At 34.4% G+C, this 18,223-nt stretch overlaps 1 protein-coding gene across 20 annotated transcripts in view; it reads right to left on the minus strand.

Moving 5' to 3' along the window:
- FER (FER tyrosine kinase) overlaps nt 1-18,223 on the minus strand; it is a 432,700-nt gene that overhangs the window by 314,752 nt on the left and 99,725 nt on the right. For 15 of the 20 annotated variants that reach the window (XM_072788238.1, XM_072788233.1, XM_072788270.1 and 12 more), the window contains 3 exons: nt 16,997-17,134; nt 16,308-16,427; nt 2,229-2,351 (listed from right to left, as the gene is read on the minus strand). In XM_072788238.1, coding sequence (XP_072644339.1) covers nt 2,229-2,351; nt 16,308-16,427; nt 16,997-17,134 — 381 coding nt within the window. Of the gene's footprint in view, nt 1-2,228; nt 2,352-4,030; nt 4,260-4,351; nt 4,468-14,023; nt 14,046-16,307; nt 16,428-16,996; nt 17,135-18,223 lie in introns of those variants that run through there. The other 5 variants (XM_072788385.1, XM_072788277.1, XM_072788329.1 and 2 more) reach the window with 5 other exon arrangements.

Raw genomic sequence — 18,223 nt, forward strand, 5'->3', positions numbered from 1 at the left:
TTGTGTAACATGTGGAAGAGAGTAAGAACTCAATATAAGTTATTTCCCACATATCTACTACCTGTTAAGCCCCAACTCCTATACACCCATTCTCACTTCCTAATAAATACAAATAAGTGGAGGAGAGTGGATCACATTCATTACACAGATGAAGAAAGAGTCAAAGATGTGAGTCAAGAAAATATAGCAAAAAAAAAACAATCAAAGAATCTCACAATTTCTAGATTAAGATAACACTTAAAAATAACACTGTTAAAAAAAAAAAAAAAAAAAAAAAAAATAACACTGTTTCCTCCAACAGTGTATGGTCAGACATGCTAGAAAGAGGGTCAGCATCTAACAGTCTTCATACTCACTACGCATTTTAAAACAGGGGTCATTTATAATGTATGCATTTACAAAACTGTAAAAAGTACAACTACCTGGTCATCTGTAAACATATGAAGAACTTATTCCCAAACACAAAAATATATTTATAATTCTTGTTTTGATTTTTTTTTTTAATTTATTTATGATAGTCACAGAGAGAGAGAGAGGCAGAGACACAGGCAGAGGGAGAAGCAGGCTCCATGCACTGGGAGCCTGATGTGGGATTCGATCCCGGGTCTCCAGGATCGCGCCCTGGGACAAAGGCAGGCGCCAAACCGCTGCGCCACCCAGGGATCCCATAATTCTTGTTTTGAATATCATATGTGCAATGGTTGATAAATTTTATTTTTATAATGCAAATAGAATCTTCTGTTGATGCAATATTGAAATTTTCCAGATTAAACGAACGCCCAGATCAACTCAGATTTTCCTGTTCTCATCTTTAAAAAGCTCACTGATTACAATATAATATTTAATGCCAAGTTATAATAAGAGTCACAGTATAAGTGGGAGAGGTAGAACTCTAATATTCTGATTTGTATAATAGAATAGATGGTGTTGCCATTCACTGAAATAAGTAATACTAAGAGTGATCAGTTTAGCATCTGCCTTCGGCTCAGGTCATGATTTCAGGGTCCTGGAATGGAGCCCCACGTTGGGCTCTCTGCTCAGAAGGGAGCCTGCCTCTCCCTTTTCCTCTTCCTCTTCCCCTTTTTCTCATGCTCCCTCACTCTCTCAAATAAATAAATAAAACCTTTAAAAAAATAAAATAAAAAGTGAGCACTGGACCCAACTGAGAAGAAAGGGTGAACATAATATAAAAAATAATGTAAAATTTGTGATAAAGTAGGAATGACAAGATACAAAAAAATAGGCCCAAGAAATAGAAGTACAGAAGATGGGTACAAACGCAGTAGATGTGGATATCTAGTCACAAGAAATGAGGGAGCTGCCACCTGAGGATTCTAATTTTTTCTATAATGGAGAAAGGTCCATCTGCTACCTATGATGGAGGAGATGAGAGGATCATAGATTTGAGAGAAGAGGAGAATATCTGAGAAGTTATGTAGAAAGAATGAGTATAGACCAGAGAAATCTGACACATCACAATTCCTTGAGAATCTTGATAAATCAAGCCAGTCCTTGAGAATCTTGATAAATCAAGCCAGTTATAAGACAAATTTATACACTCTAGTCAGGAGTAGAGAAACGATACTAGCTACTCCTGTTGGAGATTCAAACAATAACCAAAGCCAAATGTGAATTTTAAATTATAGATCAAAATGGAAACATTAAAAAAAAAAACAGCAGAATACATAATTAGTAAAATCAGTGAAAACAATAGTATCCCCATACCAGTACAGTAGGAGGATCCAACAGGACACTTACAGATCCACAAACCAGCAAGAAAAACAATAGTAAGACAAAACAGCACAGCAAATCTTAGGGATTTTTAGAACTGAAGAAGATTGGGATTTCCTAATAAGCGTGTTTGCTTCCTTCTAACACAGAGGCCAATTTCTGGATTAACACTGATCTGCCACTTTCTGAACAAGGAATGCACAGCAAACCTAGTGGACACTGATGAGGGGAATAAACACAACTTCTAACAGGATTTTTCAGAAAGTGGTTCAAACTGTTAAAACACTGAGACGTGATCAGTACACTAAACTGACAAAAAAAAAAAACCCAGATCGCTTTTCCAGAGTCCTAAAGAGCAACTCAACGATACCACATTTTACACTTAAAATGAAAATTTAGCTTCTAGAAATTTTACATCCATGATAACATGCGACTGAAGTATTCTGTAAAATTCTATCAATTAAACTTTCTTCCTTCAAATTATTTGTTTTACTCACTCAGACTTCTTTTCACAGGTCTTAGAGGACTCCTCAATTCTCTTCTCTAGCTCCAGGACAGCCTCCTCCTTGTTTACAAGCATCTGCTGTGTCTGTATAAGTTCCTCTGCTAAAGTTTTCAACCTAGAATGAACAGTTTCCTCATTATCAATCAATACATTAGTTACACTCACCTTATGCACAAAACCTGAGCATTCAGACATCTAACGCAGTGATGTCCAAAATGGTAGCCACGTGTAATTTAATTTAAAATAAAGTAAAACTTCAGTTCCTTGGTTGCATTAACCACATTTCAACTGCTAAACAGATACATGTGGCAAGTGGCCATCCTGCTGGACAGTGCAGAGAAGAATATTTCAATAATCACAGGTAGTGCTTCAGGGCAGTCTGAGAGTCTTAGTCATCAAATAGAAAAAGACAAACAGAAAATTTAAAAAGAAGAAAGGATTTAAGCAAATAAATAGCTGTACTGTCCCAGGAAGAATGTATAGTGAAAAGACTATGGTTTTTGTTTTCAGATAAACGTGTATTTACATTTTGGCTTTGCCACTTTCTATGAGATGCTGGGCAAGCTGCATAAGCTCATTTTAAATATATTTTCTCACTTGTAATTTGAGTGCAGTAGCACCTGCTTCAAAGCAGTACTTTGAGGATCATATAAACTAATGTATATATAATGACTAGTACTTAGTAGGTACTGAGTAAATGGTATCTAGTATTATTTGCAGGGATTATCTCATTTAATTCTCACAACAACCAATACCAATATTTTAAAGAAAAGAAAGTGAGGCTTAGTTGAATGGCAATTTAAGTGGATAGTAAGCTATTTCTCTTTTCATATAGTGTAATGATGCTTTACAGATATTTTACATATAGATATCAACAATTAAATACATAAAATTAATTATGTACTTATAGATAATTTTGGGCTGCATTAAATGCACGTGGTCCTGAGTAGAAATACTCCTGCCACAAAAACACACACAACTATCATATCACACTAAAATTTTTATCTTCAGCCTCTTTTTTTTTAAGATTTTATTTATTTATTTATGAGAGACACAGAGAGGGAGAGAGAGAGAAAGAGAGAGAGAGGCAGAGACACAGGCAGAGGGAGAAGCAAGCTCCCTGCAGGGAGCCCGATGCAGGACTCAATCCTGGGACTCCAGGATCATGCTCTGGGCTGAAGGCAGGCGCTAAACCGCTGAGCCACCTAGGGATCCCCTATCTTCAGCCTCTTAAAGCAATATATGAAACCCAAAATATACAAAAGTAAATATTAAATAATCCAACTCTATGAAAGTTTAAATTCATTGGAAGTTAAAGAGATGATAAAGAAAGTCAGAAACAAGCGTTGAACTATGAAGAAATATTTGCAGTGCAAAGTAGAAGCAAAAGCCTTCTTAGAATGGGGCACCGGAGTGGCTGTTGGTTTTGGTTTTTTTTTAATTTTTATTTATTTATGATAGTCACAGAGAGAGAGAGAGAGAGAGGCAGAGACACAGGCAGAGTGAGAAGCAGGCTCCATGCACCGGGAGCCCAACGTGGGATTCGATCCCGGGTCTCCAGGATCGCGCCCTGGGCCAAAGGCAGGCGCCAAACCGCTGCGCCACCCAGGGATCCCAACTGTTGGTTTCAGCTCAGGTAGTTATCTCAGGGTTGTGAGACTTACACTTAGCACCAGATTTTTTTTTAAAAAATTACTATGTTAAAATTAGAGAACATTCTCAAGAAAGCTACATTTCAACCTCTGGTTTCAAGTTACCTACTAAACTATACATAAGCAGGTAAACAGCACTTACACATAAGGCTTGCCTGTTACACCATCTCATGAAAGTCCAGATCACAGGACACTACCTCAGGACCTGTCCCAACTACTTTCTGTCACCCTAGTCTGGAGGCAACTGAGTAAAAACCAGTTTCTCCGTATTGCCTTGGCCATATTACATAAAAGCTGAATTTGAGAGAAAGCTCTTTCCTTCTCTTGACAACTTTTCACTCCTCTGTTCTTTGACTTCTCTCCTATGCCTTCTCTCATTCTCTCCTCCCTCTGCTCAATCTTCCCTTGACCTCTTCTCAATTCTTCATTCATTCATTTAAACAACTGTTTGCTAAGCACATACCTTGTATCTGGCATTCTGCTGTTGTTAGGGGATAACAAGAACCAACTGTGGCCTCAGGAAACTTACATTCTAGTAGAAGAAACATCAACTTTTGCCCTCCTTCTCTATTCTCTTTGACTACTACTGCTTCCTTTCCACAGTTGCTTAATTCTTCTCACTGTACAAAATAAATACATGGTCCTCCTAAACTGTGAGGCAGCACCCTGGCTTTAAAAAAAAAAAAAAAAAAAGTTTTAAAGTCAAAACTTCTTAATATTTCTAAATCCCTAAAGATTCTTGGTAGTAAATTCAAAGTGGAAAAGACAAATGATTTAGAAGAATGGAATCCTGTGGGGAAAGTATTTTCCCTTCTTTACCAGTATTCCTTAAAAAAAACCTGGAGAGGGATGGAGCCAGTGAAGAGGAAAACATTCTAGTAATTACAGTTTATGTATAGATGACATAATACATGTTAGGGTAGTTTGCAAATTTCAAAGCACTATTCACCATGCCATCATGGTTACATATGTTTGCCCATAAATATAATAGTAACAGTTCAAATGGCTTATTCTTTACATTTTTAAATTAAATATGTTGCACTTTAAACAGTTTGATCCAAAACAGTTAAATGTCATGAGACTACCTTAAAAAAAAAACTTACGAAACCGACATAAATACTTAACATTTCCTGAATGCTAACCAGTTTAAAGTACTTAAATCCATAACATTCTTATAACAATATTATCTCCATTTACATATGAAGAATTGAGGCATAGAGATTAAGGATTAAGGATCTTGTCCAAGGTCACCAAGCTGGTAGGTGGGAAGACACATTAAAGCCCAGGCAGCTTAGATCCTGAGTCCATGACCTTAACAACTAATAACCTCTGTTTAGTAGTTTCACCTCATAAAATTTATCTGGTGTGTGTGTGTGTGTGTGTGTGTGTGTGTGTGTACACACACACACTTGTTAAAGCATATATATAAACACAAAAATATTTATTGAAGCATCGCTTGTAATCAGAATAACCAAGGTGAACTCACTGTGATACTAATGACACTTAACCTTCAAGCACTACACTTGCAAGATCTCTTCCCAGACTCTGCATTCACTTTTCTATTTGTTAAGTCACTATAATTTTCCTTAAGGATGATGTGCACGTGCACGCATACACACACACACCCCTTCCACAAGACCTGTACCCACCCCTAGTAATAGGAAGAAACTGAAAATAAATGCCCATATATAAATAACTGCATTAAGGAAATGTTATTACATGTAAGCATTAAAACACTGTACACTATTAATATGTCATATATGTTGAGAAGAGGATAATGCAAATGGTATGCATAAAATAAGCCCTCTTTATTTATATATATATATATACACATACACACACATACATACGTGCCTATGCTTGTATATAGATTCTGGAAAGAAACATGAACTTTTTTTACCAATTACCACCAGAAGGTAGAAATGGGGTCTATAAAAAGAAGAGCTTTGATTTTCACTGTACACCCTTTTGTAAGATTTTATCCTCTGCAAACATTAGTTGGATTTTTTTAAAGACTTAATGTTACTTAAAGGTACAAAAAACAAAAACAATTATAGATAGTAACAAGTTGTCAGTACTCATACAATGACTTTTCTATCCTCAAACCATTGGACATCATTATCTAAATCTTACAGCACTCTTGTAAGAGAACTAACTTCCTAAAAAATTATATATTATAAACTTGCAATACTGTCACATTCGTCATGACATTTTGGTTAATTTAAAAAATAAATAAATAGAAAAGGGTTACAATGCCTGAGGTAATTTTTCTGGTATCTCTTTTTCTCTATTACAGCAACATAAATTGAAAAAATAAAACTTTTCTTATAATCTCTCTTAAAATATTATTGCAGCAGCATAGCAATTTATGGATGATCTTCTATACCATGACACAAATTTTTATTAGCTTTTCTCATGATTAAACAGAAGACAGCTCCTAAGTCAACCAGTTAAGAGTTCCTATTAAGTATATTTATATCCTAACACAAAACCTAATCCACCCCAACCAACAAATCCATCTGCCTTCTTCCATGTGATTTCTTTGTGTCCCTTATCAAAATATCTTTTTAACATGTCACCTGCCTTCTAATATTTTACAGATTTCTAAATCTTTCCGAGTCACTCATTCAAAAAGTATTCCCCTAATATAATCTAACATAATTGTAGTACATGATCAACCAAACATCAAACTTAAGCTAAGACTATAAATGAGAACAGCAAAAAGCAAATTTGAAAAAACCACAGTCCTGCTTAAAATGGAAGAGTATTGCATTATTTATCATCCCACTGATTGACAAAGTTGATTCAGTCTAATGGGTTAAATTGGTGTCATTCCCTACAACAGGAGTCATCAAACATTATCTGTAAAGGTCTGGAAAATAAATATTTTAGGCTTTGCCACCAAGAAGCAAAATCAAGGATATTATGTAGGTATTAATACAACAAAAGAGAAAACAAATACAAATATTTTATTGAAAAACCAAAAATAGGGCAGCCTCGGTGGCTCAGCGGTTTAGCACCTGCCTTCAGCCCAGGGCATTATCCTGGAGTCCCAGGATCGAGTCCCGCATCGGGCTCCCTGCAGGGAGCCTGCTTCTCCCTCTGCCTGTGTCTCTGCCCCTCTCTCTTTCTCTGTGTCTCATGAATAAATAAATAAAATCTTTAAAAAAAAAACCAAAAATATAATAATAACTAGGAACGATTCATTGTAACACCGGTGTATTAATGGGAAGGATAGAAATCTTTTTAAGTTAATAATTTTTCCCTTCAGTAGGGTTCAAAGTTAGTGCTCATCATCAAGAGCAATTATAAATTTTTGTTAAAGCCGATACATAATGAGATTTCATGTATTTCATCTTTGAAAGGATCTTTTCATACAGGTGGGTACTGCCAAATATAAATAACGGCCATAAGCAAATGAATCTAATTGAGTATATTTACTGCTTAGAAGACATTTATAAAATTATATTGCATGCTTTTTAGCATGTCATTACATTGCAGACTCACTGCTCCTGAGGGTTAGGTGGGAGCTCCTTACACAGTTGAATGGATTTTTGAAATGCCAAAGTATTTGCAGAGGTCCAAAATTCACTGCTACAAACGTAGTTTGAACTTAGAAAATACATCAGCTACAAATTTGGTGGGAATGGTAATCTTGCTTCATGTTTCAATGTTTGATGGCACAGCAAGTATATACAATAGCCTGATATTACCTAGGATTCAAGTAACAGTAGTTGTCATCTACATGACTTTACTACAGTATAAACCCTGCATATAAGCAGTGTACTATCTTGTAATTTTAGGTTGAATTCATTAGGAAAATATTTAAGTCTTTAGCACAAGCTAGTTTTTCCAAAGCTTTTGGAGTTCAGTGTTCAGTAACAGTGGTTGAGGGAAATTCTGATTATTTAGAAAAATTTCAGTCTTGGCTCCTGACCTCAAAAATGATTTAAAAAAACCAAAAAAAAAAAAAAAATCACAATAAAACTTTAGTATTCCAATTCATCAAAGCCCTATGTGATAGGGCAAGTGGGATATTCAATTTTAGTTTTTGATAAAAATTCATGGAATTGATGACGGTCAAGTCCATTAGTCCAAATGAAGGTCCTTACTGACATTATTAGTTTAAGAACACATGATTATATTCAAATATTTTTTCCATTAAGTACCTGCTGATGAAAAAAATACAGGGAATAATCATATTGTGTGAGCACCTAACATTTTCACAAGTTTTGTAAATTTCCTCAACTAAGTCTCTTTCTGATCCATGCATTTTTAACACCATCAGTTGGAATACCCCTTAAGAGATAACCACTTCAGTTTGTACTAAATTCGTGTTTTCTCAATCTCTTTGAAAATATTATTTTCTTTTCTGTTATTTGAGCCACGTAGACTATTCGTAGAGAGTAATTTAGTCACTTCAAACTTGGCATTGACTCCTCAAATAAACAACTGAGCAGTTTGGATCACACCTGCTGACTTACCAGGAGGCAGGGAAAACCACTTGAAATCATTTTTTTTTTTAATAAACTAATGATGTAGCCTCCCAATCTTCTCAACTCTTGAAGAGAATGTTCTCACTGAAAGGCTAATAGACATAAGCAAATGTATTTTCTCCAGACAGATTTCCTATTCCTTAGTTACTGCAGTAAAACACTAATGAATTCACCAGTGGTAAATGACTTTCCCTGTTCAGATAACAAATGAGCCACCCAGAAACTTACTTCAATCGCATCTTCATTTTTGTACTTTTTCTGAAGGAAGTCTGCTGTGATTAGGTATTCCGGTTTAAATGTTATCATTTTTCTGACCCGTGCTCTCCTGTGACCTTCTGACACTGAAATGGGTATTTAGACTGGTAATGTCAACGTACACTGTATCGTTTTAGCACAGCCTGAGTGCCACTGCACAATAAACACAGGAGTTTGCCATCTATTTCAATAACAAAATAATCCACACTCCACTGCGTCTTATCTTGATAAGCACTGAGTAATACATAGAATTGTTGAGTCACTATATTTTACACCTGAAACGAATATGACACTTCCATGTTAATTACACTGGAATTAAAATTTTTAAATTTTTTTAGAAATTTAAAAAGTGTAACGTTCAATATCTATTCCCTCTTTTTTGTTTTGACATGATAGGCATGGGCTGATAATATAAAGCATTAAAATCCTGTAGTACAGCAATATGTGTGGCACTCAAAATGCTATTGAGTTCTAAGTTTCACTGCGATCTGAAGTGCTCCAAGCAGCAATGGGAAGTAAAAGGAATGCCATATATGGTCTCTGTCACAAACGCTCAACTCTGTCATTGTAGCAAGAAATGACCCATAGACAAGAGGTAAATGAATGAGCATGGCTGTGTGCTAAATAAAACTTTATTTATGTACTCTGATGTTCAAACTTCATATAATCATTGTGTCAGAAAATATAGTACTTCTGTTGATTTTTTTTAAAACTTTTAAAAATGTAAACAGTAGTCTTAGCTCACAGACTGCACAGAAATAAGTAGCAAACTGGATTGGCCCAGAGACTGTAGTTTGCTAATTCATATCCCATTAAGTCCAAAAGAATTACTTTTCCACATAGATAGTTACCATTCTTCAATTAAGAAATCTTATTTAAAAAAAAAAAAAAGAAATCTTATTTATATCCCAGTATAAAAGCTAAACACTTTAAATTTTGAAAAAGATGTATTAGGAAACACAAGGCTTGAGGTTGGGCGTTAATTTTGAATACAAGACTATTGCACACAATCTTTTGGAATTCAAATATTATGTCCTACCGATAAGTAATAATAATCTATAATAAAGAGACCTCATTTCAAACCAGAAACCAGAGTCAAAGAAGATGTAAATACACCATAACTCTTTTTTTTATTTAAATTCAATTTGCCAACATATAGTATAACACCCAGTGCTGATCCCATCAAGAGCCCTCCTCAAGTACCATAACTCTTTATCATTTTGCTAAAATTAACGAATATTTCTCTTTGGGCAGACATGTTAATGTTCATCTTATTTTGAAATAACCTGCTATTTTGAATTTGCCTTAAACTACTGATGTGCTTGTTCGTAACTCCATTTACCTTGCTTTAGGTTTGGCACAGATCACAAATGGATGATCTATTCTAAATGCCAAAACCAATGTAATGAATACTTACATATATTTCTCTAATGTTCAAATTTTTAGAGACCTGTCTTCAAATTATTCTGATGAGTTAAAATTACTGAGTCCCCAAGTTATTCAATTAAATAGTGATTAGGTGAGGAAATATTTGCATATATCATTTTAATAAACGGATGACTAAAATCAATAAAGTATAGTAACTATCCTAGCTTTGGAAAAGAATCTATTTCAAGATTTGGAAGAGTGATTCAAAACAGAGGCAGATGGGGGAAGGGTGATGAAGGGGAAGAAGAGAGACTGTAGATCACAGAGAAAAGGAAACAACCTCAGATTGCAGCTTGGAGGTAATAGAATCTAAATGTATGTGTGATAGGAAGTATACGGTCTCCAGTGTCCAGTGCTAGAAATTATCAGAGGCTGAGGAAGCAGCTCTCTACACATCATGATCTACAAGGCAAAAAAATTTCCAGTAAGTAGGGAAAACCAATCCTACAAATATTTGAGTTTAAATCTTCTATATATCCATACCTTTATAAATGTAACTGATACATATAATGAAAACGTGAGAAAATGCTTCAAGGCACATATTTAAATGGGTAAATGCAGGAACTTTGTCATTTGCTATTATTACAGCATTAGATTTCCATCAAGCCTCCTTTTGGATGTAAATACCAGTGGGTGATAATGTCAGAACCTCTTACATTTAGTTGAGAAAACTCTACATAATACCATAAGCAGGAACCAAGAATAGAAATTATTAAATTTATGAGTAAGTTTCTGTTAATAAAAATGAAAATTTGTATGCTACATTTAGGAATCAAAAAAAGAAGAAGAAGAAGAAGAAGAAGAAGAAGAAGAAGAAGAAGGAGGTTCCTCCTCCCCCCAATTAAAAGGCATCTTTTTATCAATAGCAAGTGAAAGATGTAACCATAGGGAAAGGACATCTACTTGACCTTCAAAGACCTTATAATTTAATGCTGACCCAGAAGTATGGCCGAGAAGAAAAAACAAAGCGTCAAAAGGGAATTCCAGGTAGTCTACTGTAAAAATGCTATTCTCCAGTGACACTATACAACACATTACAAAATTTAACAAAAAGGCATTCTTTAAACATGAAAGATAACATATTCAAGTAGAGCAGCAGTCCTTAGATGCCCTCTGAAAATTCACAGGAACCCACCCCCAGAAAGTAACACACACATTTCCACACATAATTTTACTGGGTTTATGATACAAATTTTCAGTCCTGTCCACACGTTAAAATCACCTGGAAAGTTTACAAAAAATCTCAATGCCTAGACCTTGCCTCACAAAACGTGATTTAACTGGTTTGGGTTAGGTTGCAGACATCAGAATATTTTAAAGCTCCTTCAGTGATCCTAACATAAAGCCAGAGATGATGACATCCACTATTCAAAAACTCCCTGAAATCTCTCCATAAAACCCTCTTCATTCACTTGCTCATTCAACAAAGATGTTAATTAATCATTTGCAACATCTGACATTTAACCAAAGATTCTGAAGAGTCCAAGAGAAATGTAGTCCAATTTTTCCTCTATTTCAGTCACTACTAATCAGCGTCTATCAGACTGCCAGTATGGCTTCTTGCATTATTAGAAAATTCTCCAGGAGTCAAATACTAATGATTCTCACTTTCAAACCAGTGTAACCTTTCACAAAGGACAGGGTCACCAGGTCACTTGAATAAACATAAACTAACGCAAGACAAACAAACAAAAAACGATTCCAAAGTTTTCCTATACTATTTCTGTTACAGCTCTTAAATGGTCTCAGGAAAAATGCATAACATGGGAAGGCACGGGCCATAAAATATTGGCATTTTCAAATAAAGCTTTTGAGAGTGTTCTATTCTAAAACTATATAGAGCAGTATTACTCGGGAACAAACGTTTAGTGAAAGGATAAGGAATGGACACGATGGGAGGAAAAACAAGTATTAATACTCTGAAGAGAGTCATGCTAACCAGTAAAAATGCAAAGATTGGAGAAATAAAACCACATTTATTTAACGTTATTATAAACATTGCCCCCAACAAGCTTCCCTATTCACCTCATCCATTCACCTCCATTCCAACATACCATCTACATATATATATATGTACTATTTTTTTAATTAATAGACTAATTCTCTAAATACTACTGCATACCTTGTTTTTGCTTTTTATCATATACTTTGGAGATCTTTCCATAAAGGCATATATACATATACACACACACACACACACACACATATATATACATAAACCTACATAAAAACCTAGTTTTTATTTAAAAACTACATAATGGAGAAAAACTGTGGCTATCGTATGGATATACCATAATTCAAACAATCTTTTACTGATAAATATTTAGGGCATTTCCAGTATTTTGCCAAAACAAAGGGACTGTTTTGACACCTTCATACTCCTTGCCCTCTACTCAAATTAATAGCGCATATACGAAAATGGGATTTCTCAGAAATCCACATATTGCAGATTATTAAAATCTACTATATTGTACACCTGAAACTAATATAACACTATGTTAACCAAAAGAAAAAAAATCTAACCTATGTATTTTGAAATTTTTTGTGTTTACTGAACTTAATTAATGAAAGAGACATAATATACCTTGTAACATAGTTTTCTTCTCATATTTAGGAACTAACAAAAAGTTTTCAGACCTCCGGTATCTCGAAAGGCCTGGGAGAAACTTAAGCATGGTGCTTGGAGTCCTCAATGTATAAAACACCTCAAGCAGTAATTAAAAGAACAACGAAAACCAATAACAATATAACTTGCTATGTGCCAGGGACTATCCTAAGTATTCTACATTTATTCATGTATGTAAGCTTTACAACAACATTATGAGTTGGGTGCCATTATTATTACCAATTTATATTTGAGGAAAATGACACTAAACGGACTAAGTAATCTGTCCAGTTTCACAGAGGTAATAAGCCATACTGTCAGGATTCAGAACCAGGCAACCCACCATGTTACGCTTGTACAGCTTGTACATATATATCTTTGCTTACCTATAGGCTAAAGTTCTAGAAGTAAAAGTTCTAATTCAAAGTGTATGAGCAGAGGATCCCTGGGTGGCTCAGCAGTTTGGTGCCTGCCTTTGGCCCAGGGCGCGATCCTGGAGTCCCGGGATCGAGTCCCACATCGGGCTCCCGGCATGGGGCCCGCTTCTGCCTGCTCCTGTGTGTCTGCCTCTCTCTCAATCTCTGTGTCTATCATGAATAAATAAATAAATAAATAAATAAATAAATAAATAAATCTTTAAAAAACAAAACAAAGTGTATGAGCATGTTGAATTCTGATGTATGTTGCAAAACTGTCCTTCAAAAAGCTCACACTAATTTACCTTTCTGCCAAGACTTTATAAGAGGGCTTATTTCTCCGTAACCTCCATAACAGTGTGTATTATCAAGCTATTTCTTGCCAATCTGGTAGGTGGAATAGCTTCTTTTTAAAAAATGAGTATTTCTTTGTCATAGGACTATTGGTCATTCGTATTAATTTTTGCAAAGCTATCTGTTCATTTGCTTCATTCATTCTACTGGACATAATATTTCAACACATTCAACAACAAAATTAATAAATTAATGCCTCAAGAAAGAAATTAGTTGAACTTTAAAGCACAATTATGATGGTAAAAAGAAAGACTTTGCATCATATTAAATATGTGTGTGTGTGTGTGTGTGTGTGTATAAACACAAATTTTTAAATGGAATTACCTTAGATTATTTTACCAGTGCCAATCAACACTTTGAATAACTCATTTCTGGAATAAAATTCTTGAAGACAAACTGTTCTTTAAAACTTCTATCCTGATTTAGACACTGTTCAATGAAATGTAGCTAAAGTTTTGCCTCAGTAAGATATAAGCAATTAAATCTTCTATCACATTATCAAAGATTTATTACCTTAATTTATTATATTTTTGTTCATTGCTTCATCACCATAATTAAGAAATAATGATTTATGCGCATAACTAGTTTTGTTCTCATTATACGCTGGAAAGCAATAAAACAAATTATTCTTTGGTCACAAAATCTCTTATTTTACATAAGCTTATAACAGGTAGTTATTTTTAATTTTACCATATTATACTCCAGTATCTCTATGCTCATTCTTTCTTGGTGTTTATTAAAATAAATTTTAATAATTTGTTACATTTAGCATAAACACCTTAAAGGTATTAGCCCTTCCCTTGCAACTTTAAATATACAGTAAATATATTTTGATGAATAAATGAATACATTACTTGGGAACAATACAATGATTTTTAAGAAAAGAGGAGTAATTTATGTTATATTCCTTCACAAAGCAGGACAGGAATCAAAAAATGAAATTTCTCACTGCACATGAATTGAGAAACTATTTTGTGCCATGAATCCAACTCTATTGTTTGGAGCAGAGTTTCTCAACCTTGGCACTATGAACATTTTCACCAGATAATTCTTTGTTGTGCGTGGCTGTCCTATGCACTATAGGATATTTAGCACAAAACATGGCCTCTACCCACTACTTACCAGCACTACCTTCCCACCTAACAAAAATGTCTCCAGATATTAACAAGTGTTCCCTGGGGGGGAAAAAAAGTCACCTAGGGTGAAGACCACTGGTTTAAAGACAGCTAACATTACAAGAGTATACCTAAAACCAAAGTGGGACTTTAGTGAAGGACTTTGAAACCTGGAAACAGCTTCAAGAATCCCACTATGACTCCTAGAGAAATTCCTCCCTGATGCAGTGTACTCTCACCCCTCCCTTCCACTCCTCAACAGTCAATCCATCATAACTTTGAAGCCTTCATTTGCTCAGGTGATTTGACAAGCATCTGTTAGTTTTTCCAATCTCACCTGCCCAACTGTAAAGTTATTAAACCCCTTTCCAAGAGTTAGTCCCAGGATCCTACCACTCAGTAAATTATCTGTAACACTATGATATTACTGAACAATAGAAAGGAGATTGTTTAATTTTATCAGGTGGGGCCTTTCAGCCAAGTCTTTTGAGGTAAAGCACCAACAAGTCAGATGATATTATGTCCAATATGGAAGATAAAATGAGTCCATAATCTTTCCTAGCTGTGGTTCTGAACCAGAAGACAAATACCTATAGTGCTTAATAAAAGTTTGTGTTGCTGCTAAAAAAAAACAAAAAACAAAAAACAAAACAAAACAAAAAAACAAATCAAGGGAGGAGTTAAATATTTAAAAGCAGAATGCTGGGACGCCTGGGCACAGGCTCAGAGGCTGAGCGTCTGCCTTAGGCCCAGGGCATGATCCTGGAGTCCCAGGATTGAGTCCCGCATCGGGCTCCCTGAATGGAGTCTTCTCTCTCTGCCTGTGTCTCTGCCTCTCTCTCGGAGTCTCTCATGAATGAATAAATAAAATCTTAAAAAAAAAAAAGAAAAAAAAGAATGGTTTACCTATGTTTTCTATGTTTAAAAATATACTATTGGGATGCCTGGATGGCTCAGCCTTTGAGCATCTGCCTCTGGCTTGGGTCCTGATCCCGAAATCCGAGATCAAGTCCCACACTGGGCTCCATGCGGGGAGCCTGCTTGTGTCTCTGCCTGTGTCTCTGCCTCTCTCTGTGTCTCTCATGAATAAATAAATAATCTTTAAATAAAATAAATTAAATAAATAAATACTATTGATAGACTCTAATATTTGAAAAGGAGTAAAAACACATTAATATTTCTCAAAACTCCTTTAAAATATTAGGCAACAATAATAAGGTGAAGAATGAATTTATTTTAAGCCTCTATTAGAAGACATCCCTGCTTAAGGAGAAAAGAACCCAATTAAAAATCAAATTTTTGTACTCAACACTAATGACACCTGAGTCTCTTCTTTAACATTCAGGGTTCTCATTTCCAAAATGGTTCTGCCAAGAAGTTCTGAGTATTTAATGGGATATAAATAAATAAATAAACAAATAAATAAGTTTTGAAAAGAATGAACCATTATTCCAATATAAGATATTAGCAATAACTAGATAAATGAATATAACATCACATAGTATTTTGATTTTCAGAATTACCAAAATTAGTGATCACAATGAATAAAGCTAACATATTTCTCAAAACATTTCTTTCTGACCAAAAAACAACCAGTTCATTTTTATTTTTTTTAATTTATTTTTATTTTTTTTTTACCAGTTCACTTTTAATTTACTTTTCATTACTTGTAAAAAATAAAGATTGGAATTTTGAATCTGATAAATAATAACTCTAATATTTAAACTGTTCAGATTTTCTAAATACTTACATTACTTGCAAACTTTCTGCTGTTAAATTATTCCACATAATTTCATTTGCCTGAAGATTTTCATTTTCTTCTAGTAAGGAAGTATCAAACTCAATTTCTTGCTCTTTAGCAGCCGTTGTTCTAATAAAGCATGCCAAATAATTTTGATCAATATGAACATACTATTATAATATATCTTAGCGCACACGAAAGGCAGAATATTTATTATCCAAAATTATGTTTACAAAAGAGAGTAAATACAAATAAAATAAATCAAATTAAACCCCTGGCACCAAGATCTAGTCACATAACTTAAACCTTAATTTTATTTGTAGAATATGGATATTAACCTGTTTTGTTTCCTATCACAGTGGTAATAAGTGTGCCAGGATAAATGACTGATGCATCATAAATTTAATACACATATAAAATCATAGTATTGTCGTTATAAAAATGTTAAAAAATATGACTTCATGGATTAAATATAGGTGTAAGCAATGATATAGTAACAATGATAAATTTTTAAAGATAACTACATAAATTAGTTATCGTTGAAAAAGAACTTTAAAAATAATTAAAAGCAGACAAATTAATCAGTAATATATGTCCTAACAAACTCTTTAATATCTTATTTTAGTTAAATATTAATAGAGTAGAAAAAAGTAATACTGTCACAAATACTGAAAGAAGAATGAAAATAGTATACATACCTGTGAACATCTATGAAATTATTATATTCTGTGCTAGGGTCTATCTGTTCAACTGACATTTGAATCTCTTTATGGACATTCACTATTTCCTCTGTAACGAGACTGGTTATCTGGCTGTATTCATCAAATATACCTTTTCTGAAAACAAAAACAAAATTTTACGTTTTTTAGTATTCAAGGGAAACACAGGCCCAGAAAGGATTGAGAACATACGAAATGTCATACCAATATTTACAGATGGTGATTTCATGCACCACCTTACTTCATATACCTGGATAGTAAAGGGATTACACAAATGCACGTGTTAACAATTTACATCTGATAGAATCATTGCAAGTGATCTAGAATATGACATTACCTTCTCCACATGTATCTGACAGGTCCAAAATGTTGGATCAGGTTGGTCACTTTCTATTTCTAAATACTGGCATAGAAATGTTCAATTCCATCACCCGAAACTGTGGATTGACTCCAGTCTCTTTGGGGTTTCTCTCCTGTGGCTGCTAGTGCCTCAAAAGCCCTACCTCTGGTTTTTCTCTTGTTCCTGGGCCTCGGCTCTTTTCTGTACACTTAATTATAGAGTTCAACTGGTTGTGTACCTTCGATGACATCTAGATCTCTTCTCCTGACCTCCAGTCAGCAGGAAAAATGTCATCATAAAAGTATTAGCTTTACCAGTGAATACAAAACGAAAAACTATTCTGTAGCAAAGACCCGATCTCCCTTTTAAGAATGCTATGCTGTAAAGATATGCCATTGGTCAAGAGTGCCCTCTACAAGTGTGGACAGACAAGCTTATCCTGCCTTTTCCCAAATAAATATAAGGCATAGTTTGCCTTTCTTTTTCAAAATCATCAGTCGTAAAAATTTAGTACTTACAAAATCTCTCTTATTTAGTATTTTCCCAATAGCCAAATGCTGTTTGGGTAAAAAAAAAAAAAAAAAAAAAAAAAAAAAAATTTAACTGCTTTAGGCAATGCTAGTTTGAAATGATTACAGAAATCACCTGACAAAATTTGAAGAAAAGGGGAAGACAGAGAAATTTAAAACCAATTTAGCAAATATCCCTGGGGTTTTGACCACAGAGGTAAAAGTGCTGAATGATATTAACGTAAATGACTCCATCTAGATAACCCTCATAAAGCAATGCCATAATGTGATGTAGAGACGATTATTATCCACCTTTAAGACAGATGGAATTTTAAAAAAGGAATTCTCCTAATGCTG

Source organism: Canis lupus, chromosome 2 (genome assembly GCF_048164855.1).
Source record: "Canis lupus baileyi chromosome 2, mCanLup2.hap1, whole genome shotgun sequence".
Lineage (NCBI taxonomy): Eukaryota > Metazoa > Chordata > Mammalia > Carnivora > Canidae > Canis > Canis lupus.